Raw genomic sequence first — 17570 nt, 5'->3', positions numbered from 1 at the left:
CCTTAGTTGGGTATATCCAGCTTTGTGAATGGACATCCTTGATAGCTTATTTAGAGTCTGATGAGGAATTGGCCTGTGGGGCAGTGGCCAATATTTTGAGGCGTCAGTAGAAATCTGAATCAAGACTCACCCGTCTTCGATTGCTGTTGACTGTTAGGAATCTGACTCGCAACGTGAGGCCCGAGAATGGATTTGGTATTGGGCTGTTGGTGCATATGAATACACAACTAAAAAAAACGTGGATAGTCACTGCATTTTAGTACATTTTGGGTTTTTTTTCCACCCCTTTTTGCTGTCCACATATACTGTTTAACTTTGTACAACAAAAAAAATGATGGGTCACAGAAGGTTCTTCAAAATCTTGTCTTTTGTATAATAATAGTGAAAAGCTCAATCTTCTAAGTTTCTTTGTAATTTTAGGCTGTAGCAGTGCTGGAATTGCGGATATACTGTATTATTATTGTTGAAAAAAACAGTCATCATTGTTGCAGTATCTAAATATTATTGGAACTTTGTTACATAAACTCCCATGCCACATTTGCACTGTGGATGCCTTGCACGTTGTTTCTTTTGCACATCCACTCATATTTTTTTTTTGTTCATGATGTGTTTTATTTAAAGTTTTTTTCTTAACATACACATTAGGAGATAACAGAAAAGGGGCCACAAGGGAAATTAACAAGCATGACAATAGTACATATGTACATACAAACAAAAGAGGCAAAATAATTTTATGTTCCTGTTACCATGGCTGTTATGCACCAAAGCAAATTGTATGTTAAGACCGAGTTTTTGAGCGATGTGAATCCAATTTAGATTTTCTTAAATCATTTGTCTTAAACTCTTTATGGCCATCTTTCACAATATTATTTAATTTCTCAATTATCTTATTGCTGCTTTAAGACATTTTTCTCCATTTGCAGCAGTCTGACACCCCATTGACTTAATTAGCCTAGAGGCTGCTCCTGCACAGAAAGACTAGTTTCAGACAGAAGAACTGTGGATATTCGGTGCCGTCAAGACACTGACACCATTTATTGGCTGTGTGATGTGTTTTTGACACAAGTTGTTGGTACTCTTGTCAGAAAGACACGTCTTACCATTATTGGATTTGACAAGCCTGCGTCACCATTTGTCATCCCTGTGTCATGGTATTACGGTGCTATTATAGGTGAAGAAATGGTGGCTATGCTTGTTGTTCCCCATTTGGCCCAGAGCTCATAAAACAGCCTGTCAGAACTCTGATCCCCACCTGGCTGACCTGCTTACCTAGTGAATCAGACTGCTGATGCTCGGTGACTCCAGTGGATGCACAACTTTGGCTTATTATAAGTCAATCAGCCCTTTTTGCACATGTACCACTCCATTCCATTGGACTGGCTATCATCAGGAATTCCATGTCTATCAAGTGGTAGACTTAAAAGAAATTGATTTAAATTGTTCTTGATGCAGTCATTTTGTGTCCAATTAATATAATCATCACATTTCAGATCAACATCACCTTTAATATAATTAAAAGCTAAATGCTGTAGTTCTCTTGCTGTTCTCTAACACTTATGTGCGTTTTATCTGTTCCACAGGGCTCCAGAGATTATTTTGGGATTGCCGTTTTGTGAAGCCATAGACATGTGGTCCCTCGGCTGTGTGATTGCAGAACTTTTTCTGGGCTGGCCCCTATACCCTGGGGCTCTGGAGTATGACCAGGTAAACATGAAAACCTTTTCAACACTCGCTTTTGAGCTGCTTTTTTTGGGGGGGAGAATTCAACTCTCCAGTGTGCATCCTTCTATCCTTTACTCTCAAGTCCACATTCTACTTCTAGCATTTTATAGTTCTTTCACTTTCTATGACTCATTCTCTCCTCTCCACAACATTTCCACTTCAAAAACATTTTTACAGTGGGCTTTCCCCTCATTTTGCAAGTTAAACTCTACCACCTCCTCTCTGTATATGTCATCCTTACACCATTTTCCTCACATCCTTCTTTATGCTGCCTATGTGAATGTGAAAGCAGCTTTAACATCTTCAAAGTTATTTTTCTGGCATTTGCTCTGTCTCGTTACCCCACCATTCTTTCCAATCACAGCAGCCCTCTGAGGAGAGGGTTCAGTTCTTTTTTTTCTTCTTTTGAGTTTGCATGCAATCCAGCTTTCTAATACAGGCCTGCTTTACAGGCCACTGACTCAGACATTGCTCCCGCTGTTAAAGGTTTCAGGATTTGTCATTCATGGCTACTTCAGTCAACAGCTCCCAAAAGAAATGTTGCAAAAAAGTCGGTAGAAAACAGAAGCCGACAAAGGCAGCAGAATATATGCCAGGTGGCTTGAGGCACCAGGACAAGATTGCAACAGAAAAATCTGTTTTGTATTTTTAAACTGCCTAATGCCATCTAAAGGGTACTGAAGGGATTTTCTGTATGAGGCTAGCATTAAAAGCGGGAAGACAAAGCCTCTGAGGTTTAGGGAAAAAACATTTGTGTGTAATTACATGCAGATTGTTCGAATGAAAAGACAGACACTCAGCTGACTTACAGTAATAAATAAATGGAGTAGAATCTTTGGTGACATACCCACCCAGCTGGTGTCTACAGCAGCAGACAGGCATGTACTTGTGATTGATGTAATGTCTATTAAGAACTATTGCATGCCTGCCCCTTCCTAGTGGAGCAGTGTCTTCCCTGGACTAGACTGATCTGGGCTTATGTTGAGTGGCTTTGCTCTGCCCCAAAGCCCTATCTACTCAAAGCCTGCCAAAAGAGCCTCAGTCAGATCCCCTGCTGTCCTATGCAACACCCCTACAATACAGTACCTAGCCCCTCTGCACACTCCACTCATACCAAAGTATTTTTACAGTCTGGCATCATTTTTCATCCTCACTCGTACTGAGACGGGGCAGATAATTCAACACCTCCGAAAGAGATTTGACTTGAGCTCTGCAACGCTGTTCTAAATTTAATAAATCTGTTATTGCGAGAGGCAGTCAGCATGTCGCAAAGGAGCTTTAAAGATATCTGGGGGGAGCCTCCTCAATTTAGAAAGAGTGTGACAGATGAACGGATGGGGTCAAAAGGGCAGAGGGGATAAAGCCTGTGTCTGAAACAAATAAATAAACAAATAAAAAAAGCTGTTCACTGTCATAACAATGAATGAACAATATACAGTTTTCTATGTCAAGACCCTGTCAAGAATAGTTATATATTGAAAAAAAGAATCAGTTCATCATCATGCAATTGTACATTGAGATATTTTAGTGTATTAATATTTTCTTACATCCCTAATGTAGATGCTACCTTCTTACTACAGCTTTGAATAACCTGGGCCCATCATGGCCTTTATGGCTTGACGAAATGTGAAATGACCTCACCTTTAACCACCAACAACGAGGTTCTCTATTAGAACTGTCCTATTTACTGGAAACCAGCTGGTGGGCACATGGCACCAATGTCATTTAGTTTCTGGTGCTTCCATTCTGATTTTAAAGCATTGACTCAACACTGACTCAACATGTCCGCTTATCTTCACTCACTGCTACCCACTGAAAATAGGTTTCTCACACAGAACTTCAAAAACAGGAACCTTAAATTTTTCACCACCTTTGAATAAATAACCCAGCGACTGTATGACGCTAAACAGCTAGGCGGCTAACTGCCGGTGTGTGGTGTCATCCAGGGGCCACAGGGTGATGTGGATGGAGCTGACTGAGCTCCTGCACAACATCCCCCCTTTCTTCTTCTTATCTTTCTGCATGGGGTCTTGTTCCATCCCACACAGCATATTGTATTTATAACCCTGGCTCTTGCTCTTCCCTCGCCTTACCTCATCCCCGGGTCACTTTTTCTTCACTAGTACAGCAGGAAGGTTGCTCCCCTCTTTGACGTGGCAATCTTGGCCAGTGTCTCCTTATTAGTGGCTATAATAGCTTTCAAGCCTTAGTCATGGCAGTGTCTCCACCCCTTTTTTTTTGGGGGGGGGGCACTTTATAAGTGTTCCCCCCATTGACTTCGACTAAGCATCCATCATGAGAAATCTGATCACTAATGGAAAGCATTGAATAAGCATGTGGCATTAATGTGCATCCTAGATGCATCTCACTTTCCACATTAAAACATTATTTTAGATGGAATCACCCGTCCATTTTCAGTGTTTTTGTGCATCCGTCCGTGTGCTGTTATGTGTGTTATGATGTGAGCAAACTTAGTATGATTTGAGTGAGAGAGGAGCCTGGGAGGGAGCAAGTTGGAATAAGATGAATGGACTATGGGCCCAGAGATATTTAAAAATATTTTCAGTTAATCTTGAAATGTTAGTGGGTCAGAGGATGTCAGCTTTGTAGGTGGTCTTTAATGTGGCCTGGAGTCGCACATAAAAAAAAAACTTTGACCACTTTCCCAGACAAACTTGAATGTTTTAGGGATCGGAATTGGAGTTCACACCTTAACTTGATAAGATCCTTCAGGATGGACATTTGAATAGTATAAAGCCAGTAAAGGCTGGTTGTGATGATAACCAAATCCTTTTTGAAGTATTTTTATGTTTGTTCACATTGGCTTGGCCAGCTTACTTGACAGTAAGTTACTTTCATCTATTATGGTTACGTTCCGTACTCTGCTAGGGCTGATAATTTACACCTGAAAGCAACACTTGACGTAGCTTTGTTTCGCTCAGTAGAAAATTGGGGCAATGTTAGTCGAGCTAAGGATGGATGATGTGAAAGCCAGAATGTCTGTAGGGTTTGGGTCAAGTGTGGTTCATTTTCTCTCAGACTCAGTGAAGTTCAGACAGATGTCCTGAGCTGTGCTCTAGTTGATGGGATCAGTTGAACCCAAAAAGGCTAAAGGTTAGCTGGAGTAAAAGATTAACAGAAGGAATTGTCCTGCTTGTGAGCTGATACAAACATTACAAACGTACATTATTTTTTAAAACATATCTATACTTGTATCCATCACATTAAAGGATAGCTTTAAATGCATGTTTTCTTATCTGGACTGCCATAAAACAAAGACCGTCCTCCCCTCCGCTTTGCTCTGAAGCAGGCCCAGGCTCGCTAGATGATTGTTTTGTGAAGCAGTAGCTTTGCACCAGTGATCTCAACAGTCTGCGAGACCCGCCTTCTAGGGTAAATAAGGGTTTTCCCATCACAGGAATTCTCCCACCCGCACATTGGCTTCGTTTTTTATTGTTTGTTGCTGTTTGTTTGTAGTTGTTGCCGAGTAGATGTTGAAAAAGTGGTCGTTTTAGGGTAAAGCTTCTTGAAATTGTCCATAATGCTTGTCTACATAATGAATAGTAGTGAATGAACGAACAGATTCTGGTTCATATAAATCACTTTTATTCAAGCAAAATGATCACATGTAGTGCTTATACATTTAGGGATAAGGAGTAGACATAAAACAAACGCATGTCTGCTTTACATGTACACGTGTGCACTTTAAACGGAAGGGGAGTTATCTATTATCTACTCATGAATAATATTCATAGATAATATCAACTGGCTGCTCTCTCAGCGTGTGTGTGTGTGGGTCTTTTCTGTGTCCTTAACACTTGGGCGTGATTGACGTCAGCGAGGCCTTCTCACTGCTCTCCTCTCTCATAAACCTGTGTTTGACACTCCTGCCCTACAGCATTTGACTGACATACAGCGTTTACCAAGGAAAGCACTTGGCATTGAGACCATTGGAACACTGTTATCAGAGTTAATATGAGAAGACCCTGACACCTTGCATGGATCATAAACACGAGCTGTGCTCAGCACAAGGTCTTCGAGTCTTGCCGTTTGTCAGGAATGTGACATGTCTAAGGCATCTGTAGCCGTCCACACGGTGATCACGTTGATGCATATCCACACGCAGTAACCTGTTGGAGAGACGTCACTACAGAGAAGAGTGTCAAAACAATGTGGTGATATGATGCAGAAGCTACAAGTAACTGTGAAGATGCGAAGATACACAATATCTGTCCTGAGCTCCTCTAATCAGATAAGCACAAACAGGTTCAGGAGATGACCCGAGGCAATCTCTCCACCTTTGAAACTCTGCAGATGTTGACATCTTTGTTGCGTTTATTGTCCAACGCTCTTTTAGTCTGAGCAATCTTTTAGGTTTCTTTTCGGTTAAGATGGATGGACCTGCAGCAGGGTGGATGTGGTGGAACTGCCAATAATGTAATCTGATTGGTCACCGCTTTCTGTCATGCCACAGATTTATTTGTAATGAGACCCCAGGGAAGGTGCAGAAATGTGGTTCCTCCCAGATTGCTTGATTTATGTGATGCTGAAAGGCTATTTTGGCATTATTGATAGATAATGCCTAAAGATTATCCTTACACTCAGCCTTTTCCTTTACTTCATGTTTTTCTTCTTCTGTTAAATTTCTCTCTCCCTCCCCCTTTTCTCCTTTTGTCGAACAGATTCGCTACATCTCTCAGACACAAGGTTCACCAGGAGAACATTTACTGAATGCGGGGACAAAGACGGCACGGTTCTTCTGCAGAGAGTCTGATTCGCCTTACGCAGCATGGAGAATAAAGGTGAGCAGTAATTTAAAAAAAAAAAGAGGTTAGGAATAACTCTAATCAACTAATCTTTGCCCCTTGTTTTGCTTCATTAAAACCTAACGTGAAAAGTCCTTAGTCAACTCTAACTCAATCAACAAATCGAGTTAATTTTCTTCCTGTTAGTCAAACAAAGACTGCACCTCCTATTAAAGAAGCAATGATTTATCCCCTAAAGTTTTTTTCTCGAGCCTACTAGGCAATGCTGTATTAAACAGGACCATTCGCTTCTCATTAAGACTGTCTTTCCAGCACTCTCTCCTCCTCTTGGCCTCTTGTATTGTGTTTGCTGTGAGTTTTGACGGCAGACAAGAGGGCACAGAATTACTTGCTTGCGTCGGTTGTAGTGTAGCCTGTTGTTGAATGCTTTTCCAGACTGTATTTTTTTACTTTTCCCCCCCAGATATTTTTTTCTTTGATGGCTATCCAGATGTGAAGAGGAGTTTAACATGTACATAGAAAAGATTTTCAGGAAAACACACAGACCCTGAATAAAGTTGGAAACACTATATCAAGTCAAATAAAGAATTTAATCTGGAAAGTGCTTATTACAATGATTGGCTTGAGTTTTTACAGTGGCATTTTCTTATGAGCAAATCTACAAGCTGATGCAATGCATTTTGCGAGTATGAGTTCTGTTAACGGCATGAAAAAAAAGACTGTTAAGGACAGTGATTAAACTATTATTACTCTGCACTGGAACTGCTTTACTGAATTCATTTCTTGGCTCATCACTTATCAGTTTCCTTTTTTTCTGTAGTCGACAGAGGAGCACGAGGCAGAGACGGGAATGAAATCAAAGGAAGCCAGGAAGTACATCTTCAGCTGCTTGGATGACGTAGCGCACGTATGTTTTATCCACTTGCACCACAGTTAACTTAACATCACTCTAAAGGAAGTTCAACATCAGATTTTGAGAGGATGTAGTTTCCTTGGTCTTGAATGGAGCCTTTATGCTAACGTAACACGACAGAAATTACACAATTCATAACTGGGGAGGAAAATGGTGCCTCTATGCAAAGCCTCACCTTTGGTTAAATGCTAAACCTAAGTTTAGAAAAAAGTGTCAGGTTTCACTCACTGTTCTCATGAAAAATGACCACAGATGGAAATTCCCCAGTTAGCCACAAAAGCTGATTCAGGTCTGTACTTTTTTTAAGTGAGAGGAGATTCTTGGAAATTCATTATTCATGATGCAATTTCTAGTATAGATATAGTATAGGTGACACATTTTCATTATTTGACTATTGCACTCATGTATCATATACTGGGTCCATCAGTGAGCTTTTTTAAAGTGCGATTAAAGTGAGACTTCATTGTTTACGGTGGTCTTTAGCTGTGGTGCGCGTGAAGGCTCATAGTGGCTTCTTCTTTTGTTTGGATGGTGAGGCGGCATTGTGATTGCTTTTTTCTTGAAAGAGTAATCCAAGCTGCTGAGAGGACATCCGTGCATAGTTGTGTTCCCTCTTCAAGAGGCGGCACACTAAAGACTGCCAACTGTTTGTACACACACTGACCGTGCATAAATACCGTATACACGCCCACGTCAACAACCTCAAACTATAAAGATGTGTGTGTTCCAGGTGAACTTGGTAATGAATCTGGAAGGTAGTGACTTGCTAGCAGAGAAGGCAGACCGCAGGGAGTTTGTGGGCCTGTTGAAGAGGATGCTGTTGATTGATGCGGAGGAGAGGATTGCACCCGCCGAAGCACTCAGCCACCCCTTTGTGACAATGCAACACCTTCTCGACTTCCCACACAGCAACCAGTGAGTCCAGTCTGCCACCCGTTTTTTTTTTTCCCCCCACAAGTTGTCATCTTGACCTTCCCACATAACTCCAATTGTCCATGCGTTTCTTTTCCGCCCACAGTGTGAAGTCATGTTTCCACATCATGGATGTGTGCTGGACTCGTCCCAGTGCATACGAGGCGGCCAACAGAAATAAAGGCCCTTTTGTCAGACCTGTGACTTCAAATGCTGCTGCCTCGGTCAACCATCCTTTCAGCAAGATGAGCGGAGTCCACGCTCAAGTAAGTGTTAGCTTCAACATCTTCAAGTTTTTATTACACTTTTAATGACCTGTTTCAAAAAAGAAAAAAAGCTATTTTCAAAGAAATTCATTGCATTCATTCTATTTCGTTCTCTGAACTTGAAATTGTAAAGATGAGAATAATCACAGCTCGTGTAGGTCACGGACGTGTGCTCGTGTTTTGTTCAGTTCATCTGCTCCTGTGATAAAGTGATCAAGTAGACAATTTCCTTGCCTTTATTGCTTTTGTGAATGCTGACTTCCCTGTCTTATTGTGTCTTAGTACTGCTGTCATGGCAACAAAATCACGTCATGTTTCTGAGGTCATGGCAACAGTGCATATATCAGCGTTGTTGCCGAGCAGAAAAAAGGAAGATGACCCTTTTTGGGGATTAGATTCTTATAATGCAAAACCCTCTTTTGCATTGCAAAGGCCTATCCAAAAGGATGAGAACATGACTGTGTGTGTGTATATAATAATATACTGCTGACCACATTTGTGTTTCATCAGTCCATATGTGAGGATAATGTCCAAAACATTGGCCTTGCACAATAAAATGGCTATAATTTCTGTTTCAAAGAAGTAGTATAGCAAAGGTTAAATTGTTCTGTTCTGAAGGGTTTTACAGGAAAGCCGCTTTTTTTTCAGTATTATCCTCTGAAGGGTTGCTTTGTGTTTACAGTTGCGTGTATGGCGCTGGGTCACATGCAGGAACTGTGGCAGAACAGTATAGCTCCACTTCTCATTATTTAATAAATGTGATTATTGCCAGACGGAAGAGCACGAGAGCATCAGTGGTGAAATGGAGGCACATGCTTGGCTGTGCCTTGTTAATTCCACAGGCCTGTTTTCGAGACACTATTTGAGAACCGTTTTGTAATTCAGCTTTATGAAACATCTTATCTGGGTGAGCCCTGATAAATTCATCACTGGGAGAATGTTGTTTACCCAAGAGCTGCCAGGCGTGTTTGTACTAAAAAGGTGTCAAATCATATGTAACACCAGAGTGAGTTGATTAATGAGAAAGTGTGCTGTCAACATGTCTTTATTCTGAACCTTGGACTTGTTCTAGAGCTCTAGAGTGTTAGAGATCACAGCTGATGATGAACCAAGTGAGCTGCTGTTTTTCAGCCAGGGTTTTGTCTTAACTTAAGTGACTAACCCACATAACTCACTGCTCTCTTGGCACAGGTGTCGCCATCTGCTGGCCCTTAAAAGTCACTGCTGAGTTTTTTTCCCTCAACAATCAACTCTCTCTTGTTTTTTTTAGGGTTTAGCCCCGTCAGCCCAGTCAGTGATGCACCCGGGGATAACACTGCAGACAGGAAGTGGTCAGTTTGGATGCAATGACTCATTTCAACAAGCACTCATTCTGTGTCCCCCATCCATTCAAGGTACGGCGTATTACATCTTTCACTTATTTATCATTCATTCCGGTTGTCGGGACTTTAATTTAATGTCCTGTGCGTTTGCCTTGAAGGAATCCCCACCAACACAGCGAAACCAGCTGGCTACTCTGTTCGAATGGAGACCTCTGTGCCTCTGGTCACTCAAGCACCGCCCATCCAACCCATACAAATCAGACCTGGAGTCATCACACAGGTAGACATTTAAACAAGGATAGGAATGGTTCTGAAGAGGAAACGATGTACTATCACTGTGAATTGAATCTTTCCTGTACGAGCTGATGAACGCATCACTCAGAGGGAAATTACCACATCTAATTACTTATTATGCACTCCCAACAGGCCTGGTCCAACCGTGCTCAGCAGATACTGGTGCCCACTTGGCAGCAGGTGACATCAGTGCCACCACCACCAACTACGTTGGCGTCTGACACAGTGACGGGCTCGCAGAGATTGGGTGACTGGGGGTAAGCCTTTTGTTCATGTTTTTTATTTTTTTGATAAGTTGTCTGTGTCCTGGCACAATATGTTTCTTTTTTATTTGTGCTTTATTACCTTCGTTATGCACACCCTGGGAAATGGCTGTAGTGCTCTGAGACAGTGCACAGCTTGCATGCTCCCGTGAATGTTAATGACAGATGACTCATACGTGTCCTTTGGGACCGGTGACTGAGGCCGTTTTTGCCAGTAATGGTGCGAAAGCTTTTGGCTCAATTGGCGCTGTTCTGTTTTCTTAATGCAGGAAAGTACGTCCCCATGGTAACCATTACAGCTCCATGATTGCACACCCTCAGCCATTCTTAACCAACCAAATGACCATGTCCACCCACCAGCCGATCAACATAGGCATTGCACATGTGGTGTGGCCGCAGCCAACTGCCAACAAGAGAGCCAAGCCTTGTGTGAACAGGTATGACACACCAGCTTTGCCTTATGCAACTAAGACACATTTTTTTGATAGATATCATTTTTAAAGCCAATTTTCAGATGAGTATTCATTGTGTAATAGATTAATGGAGCATTACCTCATGACTGCATACTAATTGCACAGCCCTGAAATGCGTTTTCCCCTTTTTTCTGACCGCGATGCTTTCTCTTCTGCAGGGGCAGCAACTTCTCCCAAAACACAAACATCCAAAATTTAACATGCCAGTCCCCAAAGATGGCTGATACAGCAAAGAATGTGGAGGTAGAGGAGGAGAAAGCCAGATGCCCAGATGAAGGGCGTGCTGTTGGAGTGGAGCAAGGAACAGAGCACGTGGATGAGGACGACGAGAACTGCTGTAAAGTTGAACCAGACTGTGAGGAGATTTCAGTTTCGCAGGAGCAGCGGCAAGCCATGGTGATCTCTGAACTTGCCAGCCCGACTGTTAGTGTCATCAGTATCAGCAGTGATGAGGAGGAGAGTGCACAAAGACACTCGATGGGAGAGTAAGTACTAAAGTTTCCTCAAGTGATATTTAAACTTGGCTCCCCAACACCAGTGTCTTATGCTTTGGTTTTATGTTCCTCTCTCCTGCACACAGATGTAAGGGTAGTGCAGATTGTGAGGCGTGTCAGAGCACTGTCAGTATGGAGAGAGTCTGCTCCCTCAGCAGTCCAGACAGCACGCTCAGCACCAGCTCTTCTGCCTCAGCTCAGTCCAGCGCCTCACCTTGCAAACACCCCAACAGGTACACTCAACGTTTTCATTTTAACACATTGCGTTGCCATTGTGTTCTTTTTTTACTCAAGTTGTGACTGATAAGACCAGGAAGCATTATGCGTTACTAATTGTTTCCAAATATGCTGTTACTTTTTTAAGTAAAAGAGAGCCACCAGCGTTTCCAAACTTATCCGTTTTAGGAAGACAGCAGGCATAACTGTTGCAGATATGATGAGTTTTAAAATAAAACATTGCCATACGGCTGTACCCTCGTAAAAGTTTCCACATTAGTTGCTCCAGCACATTCAAAAGAGACATCTGTGACTTTCCCACTCACTGGTCTGCCCTCTTGCAGCATGTCAGACGATGAACAGGAGAGCGGTTGTGACACCGTGGACAGCTCGCCTGCCTCAAACGCCTCTGGACATAGCAACAGTCCCTTCTCAGAGCGACGCTACATTGCTGACAACAACCAGAATTGTGAGCCCCGTGTTGCATGCGTTGCCCCGGAGACTGAGCCTGGCAAGCCGACAGTCCGCACCGTTGTGGTGCCACCGATGAGGGTGCAGAACAACATCAACAACGTTGCTGTCATCGAAATGCCTGGCAACACAGGTAAAGCCGAACATATGATACACAAATACATGCAAGTGTTGAATAGAGATTATAATTTGATCTTTGTTATACAATGATAGTTTTCCGCAACTTACTAGACCAAGGTTCACTCGAATCCTTTGCTCAGTTGTACACACTGGTGGTATTATCCTCTGAGAAGTGCATGGGTGGGTCATGCTAACGCAAAATCCAGTCACTGCTGCTGCTGCTGTATGCTCCACAGGTCACATGGTCTGGGATTACACTGTATTAGTAGGCCACAGAGGTTCTCACAGGTGATTATGGGTGACCTGCCCTAACATATCTGCTCTGATCTTTGGAGTGGATATTTGTTTGCTGTCAACACTTTTTTTTTCCAGACTCTGAGAGCATCTGCATCTGTGTGAATGTGCACTTCTTAAAGCTACCCTCACACATACGTAACTGCCCCGAGATCTTTCATGTCCTGAATAAAAAAATTCCAAGCAAGGATGTCAATCACCTGGTTGACGCATCTGAATTTTTTTCCCCCCCCAGGTGTTTAAGGTGATTTATGTAAAAGATGTAGCTTTGTTTAAGTGGTCACTGCACTCTCAATTTAAGAACATTGCATGAACGTGGTTTGAGTAAATTGTCAGATTTGACAAATTAGGTGAATAATAACGCTTTGCTGCTAGCTGCTCACTCTGCTGGCATCCAGTGCGTTGAACTGCTAAGAGCTGTACGAGCGATACCAAAAGTAAAACAGATTTCTGTGAATATAGTGTCACAATGTCATGTCATCAGGGAGTAATCTCTGATGACATATCATGGGCATTTTATGTCTTAGTATGACACATTTCTTACATATATCACCTTTAAAATGGGAGTTACGCATGCTGTACTTTACTCTGTGGTCAGTGGGAAACCACAGCAACTTTCTCAGCAACAGCGTCACTTAAGACCGACCTTTTTATAGGTCTTTTAAAGTGGAGGGGTTTAACTGAAAACCCTCAGAAAAATCATACAGTCATATTACCTTTCATGTTAAAGCTCCCTCCCCAACCCCCAAATGATTGCATTCAAAGCCTCACATAGAAGGACACATCTTGCTATTATTGGGCTCCTGGCTGTTTTTTTTAGGAGATGGACTGACCCCACTATAAACCACCCTCCATGTCGTCCAAACATTTCTATTTATAATTTAGATCATATTCACAGTTGCCATTATGTTCAAAGTTGTGGGTTTGATCAAATGCAGTTTAAATCACAGACAAGCCTACAAATCCCCCTGCCACAAATGTTACAGTCTCTGCGAGTGTAGTTGGATCAGATCTGTGGTTGCTTCCTTTTTTTCACCTGCTATTTATAAAGTGGTTGATAAATTGGACACCAAATCATCTCCCCCGTGACTCTCATCACATGACCTCCTTCCTCAGTCTTGGAATCGTCATGCCAGTTCAGAGGGCGAGGCATTCCTGGGCGACAACATCACCACTCCACCCCCCTCCTCAACCGACCGCAGAAGATCAACCCTGCATTCCAGCCGCAGCAACATCAGCCTTTAGGGTTTGGGCAGGTGAGCACATGAACATCGAGGTACAACATAGACATGAAAATGTTAAGTGTGATGAGCCAGAAGTTGTTTTTTTCTCCTCTCTCCTTCAGGTGCAACATTTCAGTTCCTGCCATCAGGAATGGAATGGCAATTTTGCCCATCGGAGGCCACAGGCTTACATCCCTCCCACCATGCATGGGCACACATTCACCCTGTCCCACAGCAGCCCAAACCACACTACGGGCCCCCATCCTCACCTTGGGGGCCACCCGCACTCCCAGCCCACCTTACTGTCCTATCCCCCGTCTGGTCCTCTGGTCACAGCTGCGCCCATGGCCCACCTCCTGGCTTCGCCGGGGTCCTCTCGTCCCGTCCTTCAGCCCACCTACGGCATCTCCCACCCGGCAGGCATCGTGCATCAGGTTACAGTGGGCATCAACCCTCGGCTGCTATCCTCCCCCACCTTGCACCCCCAGGGCCAATTCAAGCCCCTCTTTCCCCCGCACTCCTACATCGCCTCGCCTGCCTACGCCGGTTTCCCGCTCAGCCCCACCAAAATAAACCAGTACCCTTACATCTGAGCGTGTATGCCCAGGTTCCCTTCATATCACCCGAGGGCTAAGTTACCAGGGGCGAATCCTATCTCAAACCACAGAAACCGCATGGTTTTCATTTTCCAAAAACCATGGCACAACCACAGAGAAAAAAAAAAAAAAGAGCAAGCTATTTTTTGAATCATGTAGACTTGGGTGTAATTGAACTTCAAGCTTTAAAAATAAGAGTTCACATAGTGGAGATGATTTGGGCAAGAAAGAAAAAAAGAAAAAAAACGAAAAGGAAGGAAATAATGTATGAGTGATTGAATGGAAGGATGAATGGGTAGTTAAACTCACACTTAATGTGTTTTGCACATTTGATATATCTTTGCATTGGATCTTCTACAAATACTCCTCAAAACAGGTAAATAATTGGGGTGGTGTTGAATAGTTAGACTTTGCACCCCGTGACCCAGCTATTTTTCTATATTGCCTTCTTACATGTGCAAGACACATCCATATTTGTAAAGCCATCCCAGTCGCTAGCTCTAGATCGACAGATGCACACATGTCCACGTATGTGTATGTTGTACTGCGTTTGAAGTATTTGTACCTTTTTCGGTGTCCTTTTCGGTGTGTTTTAGCAATGTCAAGTGAAGTTAAACCGATTTAAATAGGGTTCGTTCCTCACGCTGCATGTGGTCTTGCATGAGCAAAAAAAGAAACAAAAAAAAGAAAATGTACACGGAAAGATGCATCAACGTTGCTCTTATTGTTTGTGTCACAAGACTCGCTGCATTGTATAACTGTCCCCCAGCCATAGTGCCTTACATATTTGAGGTTGTTAATGTTACTACTTATATATGACTATATACATGACTATTAATGTACTGGACTGCAGCACTTGAAGTTCCAATCGGTCGATGCATTCTATGTGTGAGTATATATATGCACACGTGTATATGTTCCATGCATAGCCTGCATGGATGTGATGTATCGCGGATAGCGGTGCTTAATCTTTTCTGAGTCGGTGTATATTTCGGTGTGTAGTGAGTAAACTCCTCTGTTCTCCCTCAAGAAGAACAGCATGCTTTGCTGTCGCGAATGCTTGCTGTGTCATTTTACAAAATGAAAAGTCGTTTTCCTTTTATCTCCCTCCAACCTTCTCCCCCGAATGAACTAGTGTACAAAGTGCAAGTACTGAGTATTGCTTAATATTTGATAATCACTTTCTATTTAGTGAATCTTACTACTACTAACAGTATTTGTACTGTTTTATGAAACTGCAATACAATCTAAATAGTCATTAATTATTATTATTATTATTATTATGATTTTCTTTTTCTTTTCTCGTCTTTGTAATTTCGTTTTTTTTGAGTGTTTTCACTTTGTTTCTTAGGTGTTTTTTAGAAGTGTGGTGGGCATGGCTTTGATTAGGAAAGAGTGGGAGGGGTGGGGCCTAAAAAAATGCAAAAGTTATGGTATGGAATTTTTTTCTAAGCCTGAGCAAACCATGCAGTATTTGATATACACACATTATATGGACATATATTATAGAGGTAGACTATTTAGTACAGATGCTTGATAAGGTGTGAGTTAATTGTGTGCAATTCTCTCATTTATGCATGTGTGACAAAGTTAACTTTTTCCCTTTACATTATACCATTTGTTAAAGGCTTAAGACTTATCGGTGTCGACTGCTTATTTTATACATTCCGTCAGGGAGGATATATAGACGTATATATGTGTGTGTGTGTGTATATATATATATATATACGTATATATATTCTGTGTGTGCATTTTGTGTTCATTTGACTATAGTTCCGTGTGTTTTCAGTTTTCGTGTGCGTGTTTTTGATTTCTCAAATGAAGTTGCTTGTGCAGCACCAAAGACTGTAATTCATTTCCTGAGCAAGGTAGCTATTATTCTGTTTGCATAGACCTCAGTTATACTGTTAGTGATAGAGAATGGGGTTATATAAATTAAAAACAAAGCAACAACAAAAATGTATTTGTATTTAACAAAAAAAAAAAAAAACGAAAAAATAAGGCTGAGGTTTTTTTGTCTAGTATGTCGGGCAATTAATAAAAAGTCGTACCATTTCTTTCTTGAATGTATCATAGATAAGCTGCTATATGATGATTGCCACTTCAATAGCTGTGAAATTAGGCGATTTCTCTTGAGTTTCGACTTTAGTGTTGCGATCTTTGTGTAGGTCCCTAATTATCTGAAATAGAAGTGGTTTTTTGATTTGTTTGTGTTTTGCGTTTTAAAACTTTTTCGGAGTGTCATTGTAACTACTGTATTGCTGACGATGAACTTTAGTTGCATTCGTTGTTTCTCGGGGTGTGTGTGTGTGTGTGTGTGTTTTTTTGTTGTTTCTGCATCAGTATTTTATCCTTATTAACCTTTTGGGCTCATCACTGCATATAAATGATGTATCGATGTAACTTAATTTTTTTTTTTTTTCTAAGTATGTATGTTTTCATATTGATGTTTTGTATACATCTAAAGCTGTAGCTTGCAGGATTGATTTAACTTTTTCCTCGTACGTTATACAATGCACCACCAGTACGTACTCTTTATTTCATGTGTTGTTAGGAGCACTGTGAGATGCCTGAAGAAAAAATAAGAAAGAAAAGAATTGTATTCATTTGAAAACGTTGTCTGTAACGTTTCCACCAATCGCACATTAGCGCACTCGCCACTAAGCACCTCATACAGGAAGTTAGGCTTATTAAAGGGGTTTTGGCTCATTATTAGACTGTATGTCCAAATATAAATTAAGCCCAAATATTTCTGTTTAATTGATACTTTCTTTTGTTCAATGTTATATCCGGCTACAATTTGAGTTTCCACAGTTTCTCACGCTAAATTGCCTTGTGTATCGGATCGCTCTCCCCTTTACGAGTGTCTCATATCGAAAACCGTTTGTCGCGATGCAAAGTTTCTTACCGAAGTGAAGACAGTGTGAGCAGCACTGTGTTGTACGTGCCTTGAGATTTCAGAAAGTGAGAATTGGAGACGGGGTGACCGTTTTAATTGGAGGAGGATAGGCATAGCGTCCGATTACAGTCCGTTATCGTGTCCTAGAAACACCCACTGAACTTAGAATTATAGAAACACGGCTCGTATACACGACGGACGACATGTTGGTTCTTGTGTCACAGCGAGCAGACACACACACACACACACACACACACACTGATGATACGACACTCACTGATCTTTGGATAGTCAAGTCTGGCTGAACAGATGCAATACTTTACATT

The 17570-nt window shown here is 41.9% G+C and overlaps 1 protein-coding gene across 1 annotated transcript in view; it reads left to right on the top strand.

Annotated features, from left to right (window-relative positions):
- The window catches only part of hipk3b (homeodomain interacting protein kinase 3b), a 35145-nt gene extending 20636 nt beyond the window's left edge, over window positions 1–14509 (top strand). Inside the window, exons 3-16 of the mRNA XM_044029970.1 lie at window positions 1581–1704; window positions 6405–6524; window positions 7309–7395; window positions 8132–8316; window positions 8420–8579; window positions 9850–9973; window positions 10060–10181; window positions 10328–10452; window positions 10728–10895; window positions 11090–11416; window positions 11512–11658; window positions 11986–12245; window positions 13643–13782; window positions 13872–14509. Of these exons, the coding sequence (XP_043885905.1) occupies window positions 1581–1704; window positions 6405–6524; window positions 7309–7395; window positions 8132–8316; window positions 8420–8579; window positions 9850–9973; window positions 10060–10181; window positions 10328–10452; window positions 10728–10895; window positions 11090–11416; window positions 11512–11658; window positions 11986–12245; window positions 13643–13782; window positions 13872–14342 (2560 nt within the window). The 3' untranslated portion in view covers window positions 14343–14509. The remainder of the gene's footprint in view (window positions 1–1580; window positions 1705–6404; window positions 6525–7308; window positions 7396–8131; window positions 8317–8419; window positions 8580–9849; window positions 9974–10059; window positions 10182–10327; window positions 10453–10727; window positions 10896–11089; window positions 11417–11511; window positions 11659–11985; window positions 12246–13642; window positions 13783–13871) is intronic.
- Window positions 14510–17570: the final 3061 nt, after the last annotated feature.

This window comes from Solea senegalensis, linkage group LG7 (genome assembly GCF_019176455.1).
Source record: "Solea senegalensis isolate Sse05_10M linkage group LG7, IFAPA_SoseM_1, whole genome shotgun sequence".
In the NCBI taxonomy this organism is placed as follows: domain Eukaryota; kingdom Metazoa; phylum Chordata; class Actinopteri; order Pleuronectiformes; family Soleidae; genus Solea; species Solea senegalensis.
The sequence above is the reverse complement of the archived record's forward strand: the minus strand, read 5'-3'. Positions and strand labels throughout refer to the sequence as shown.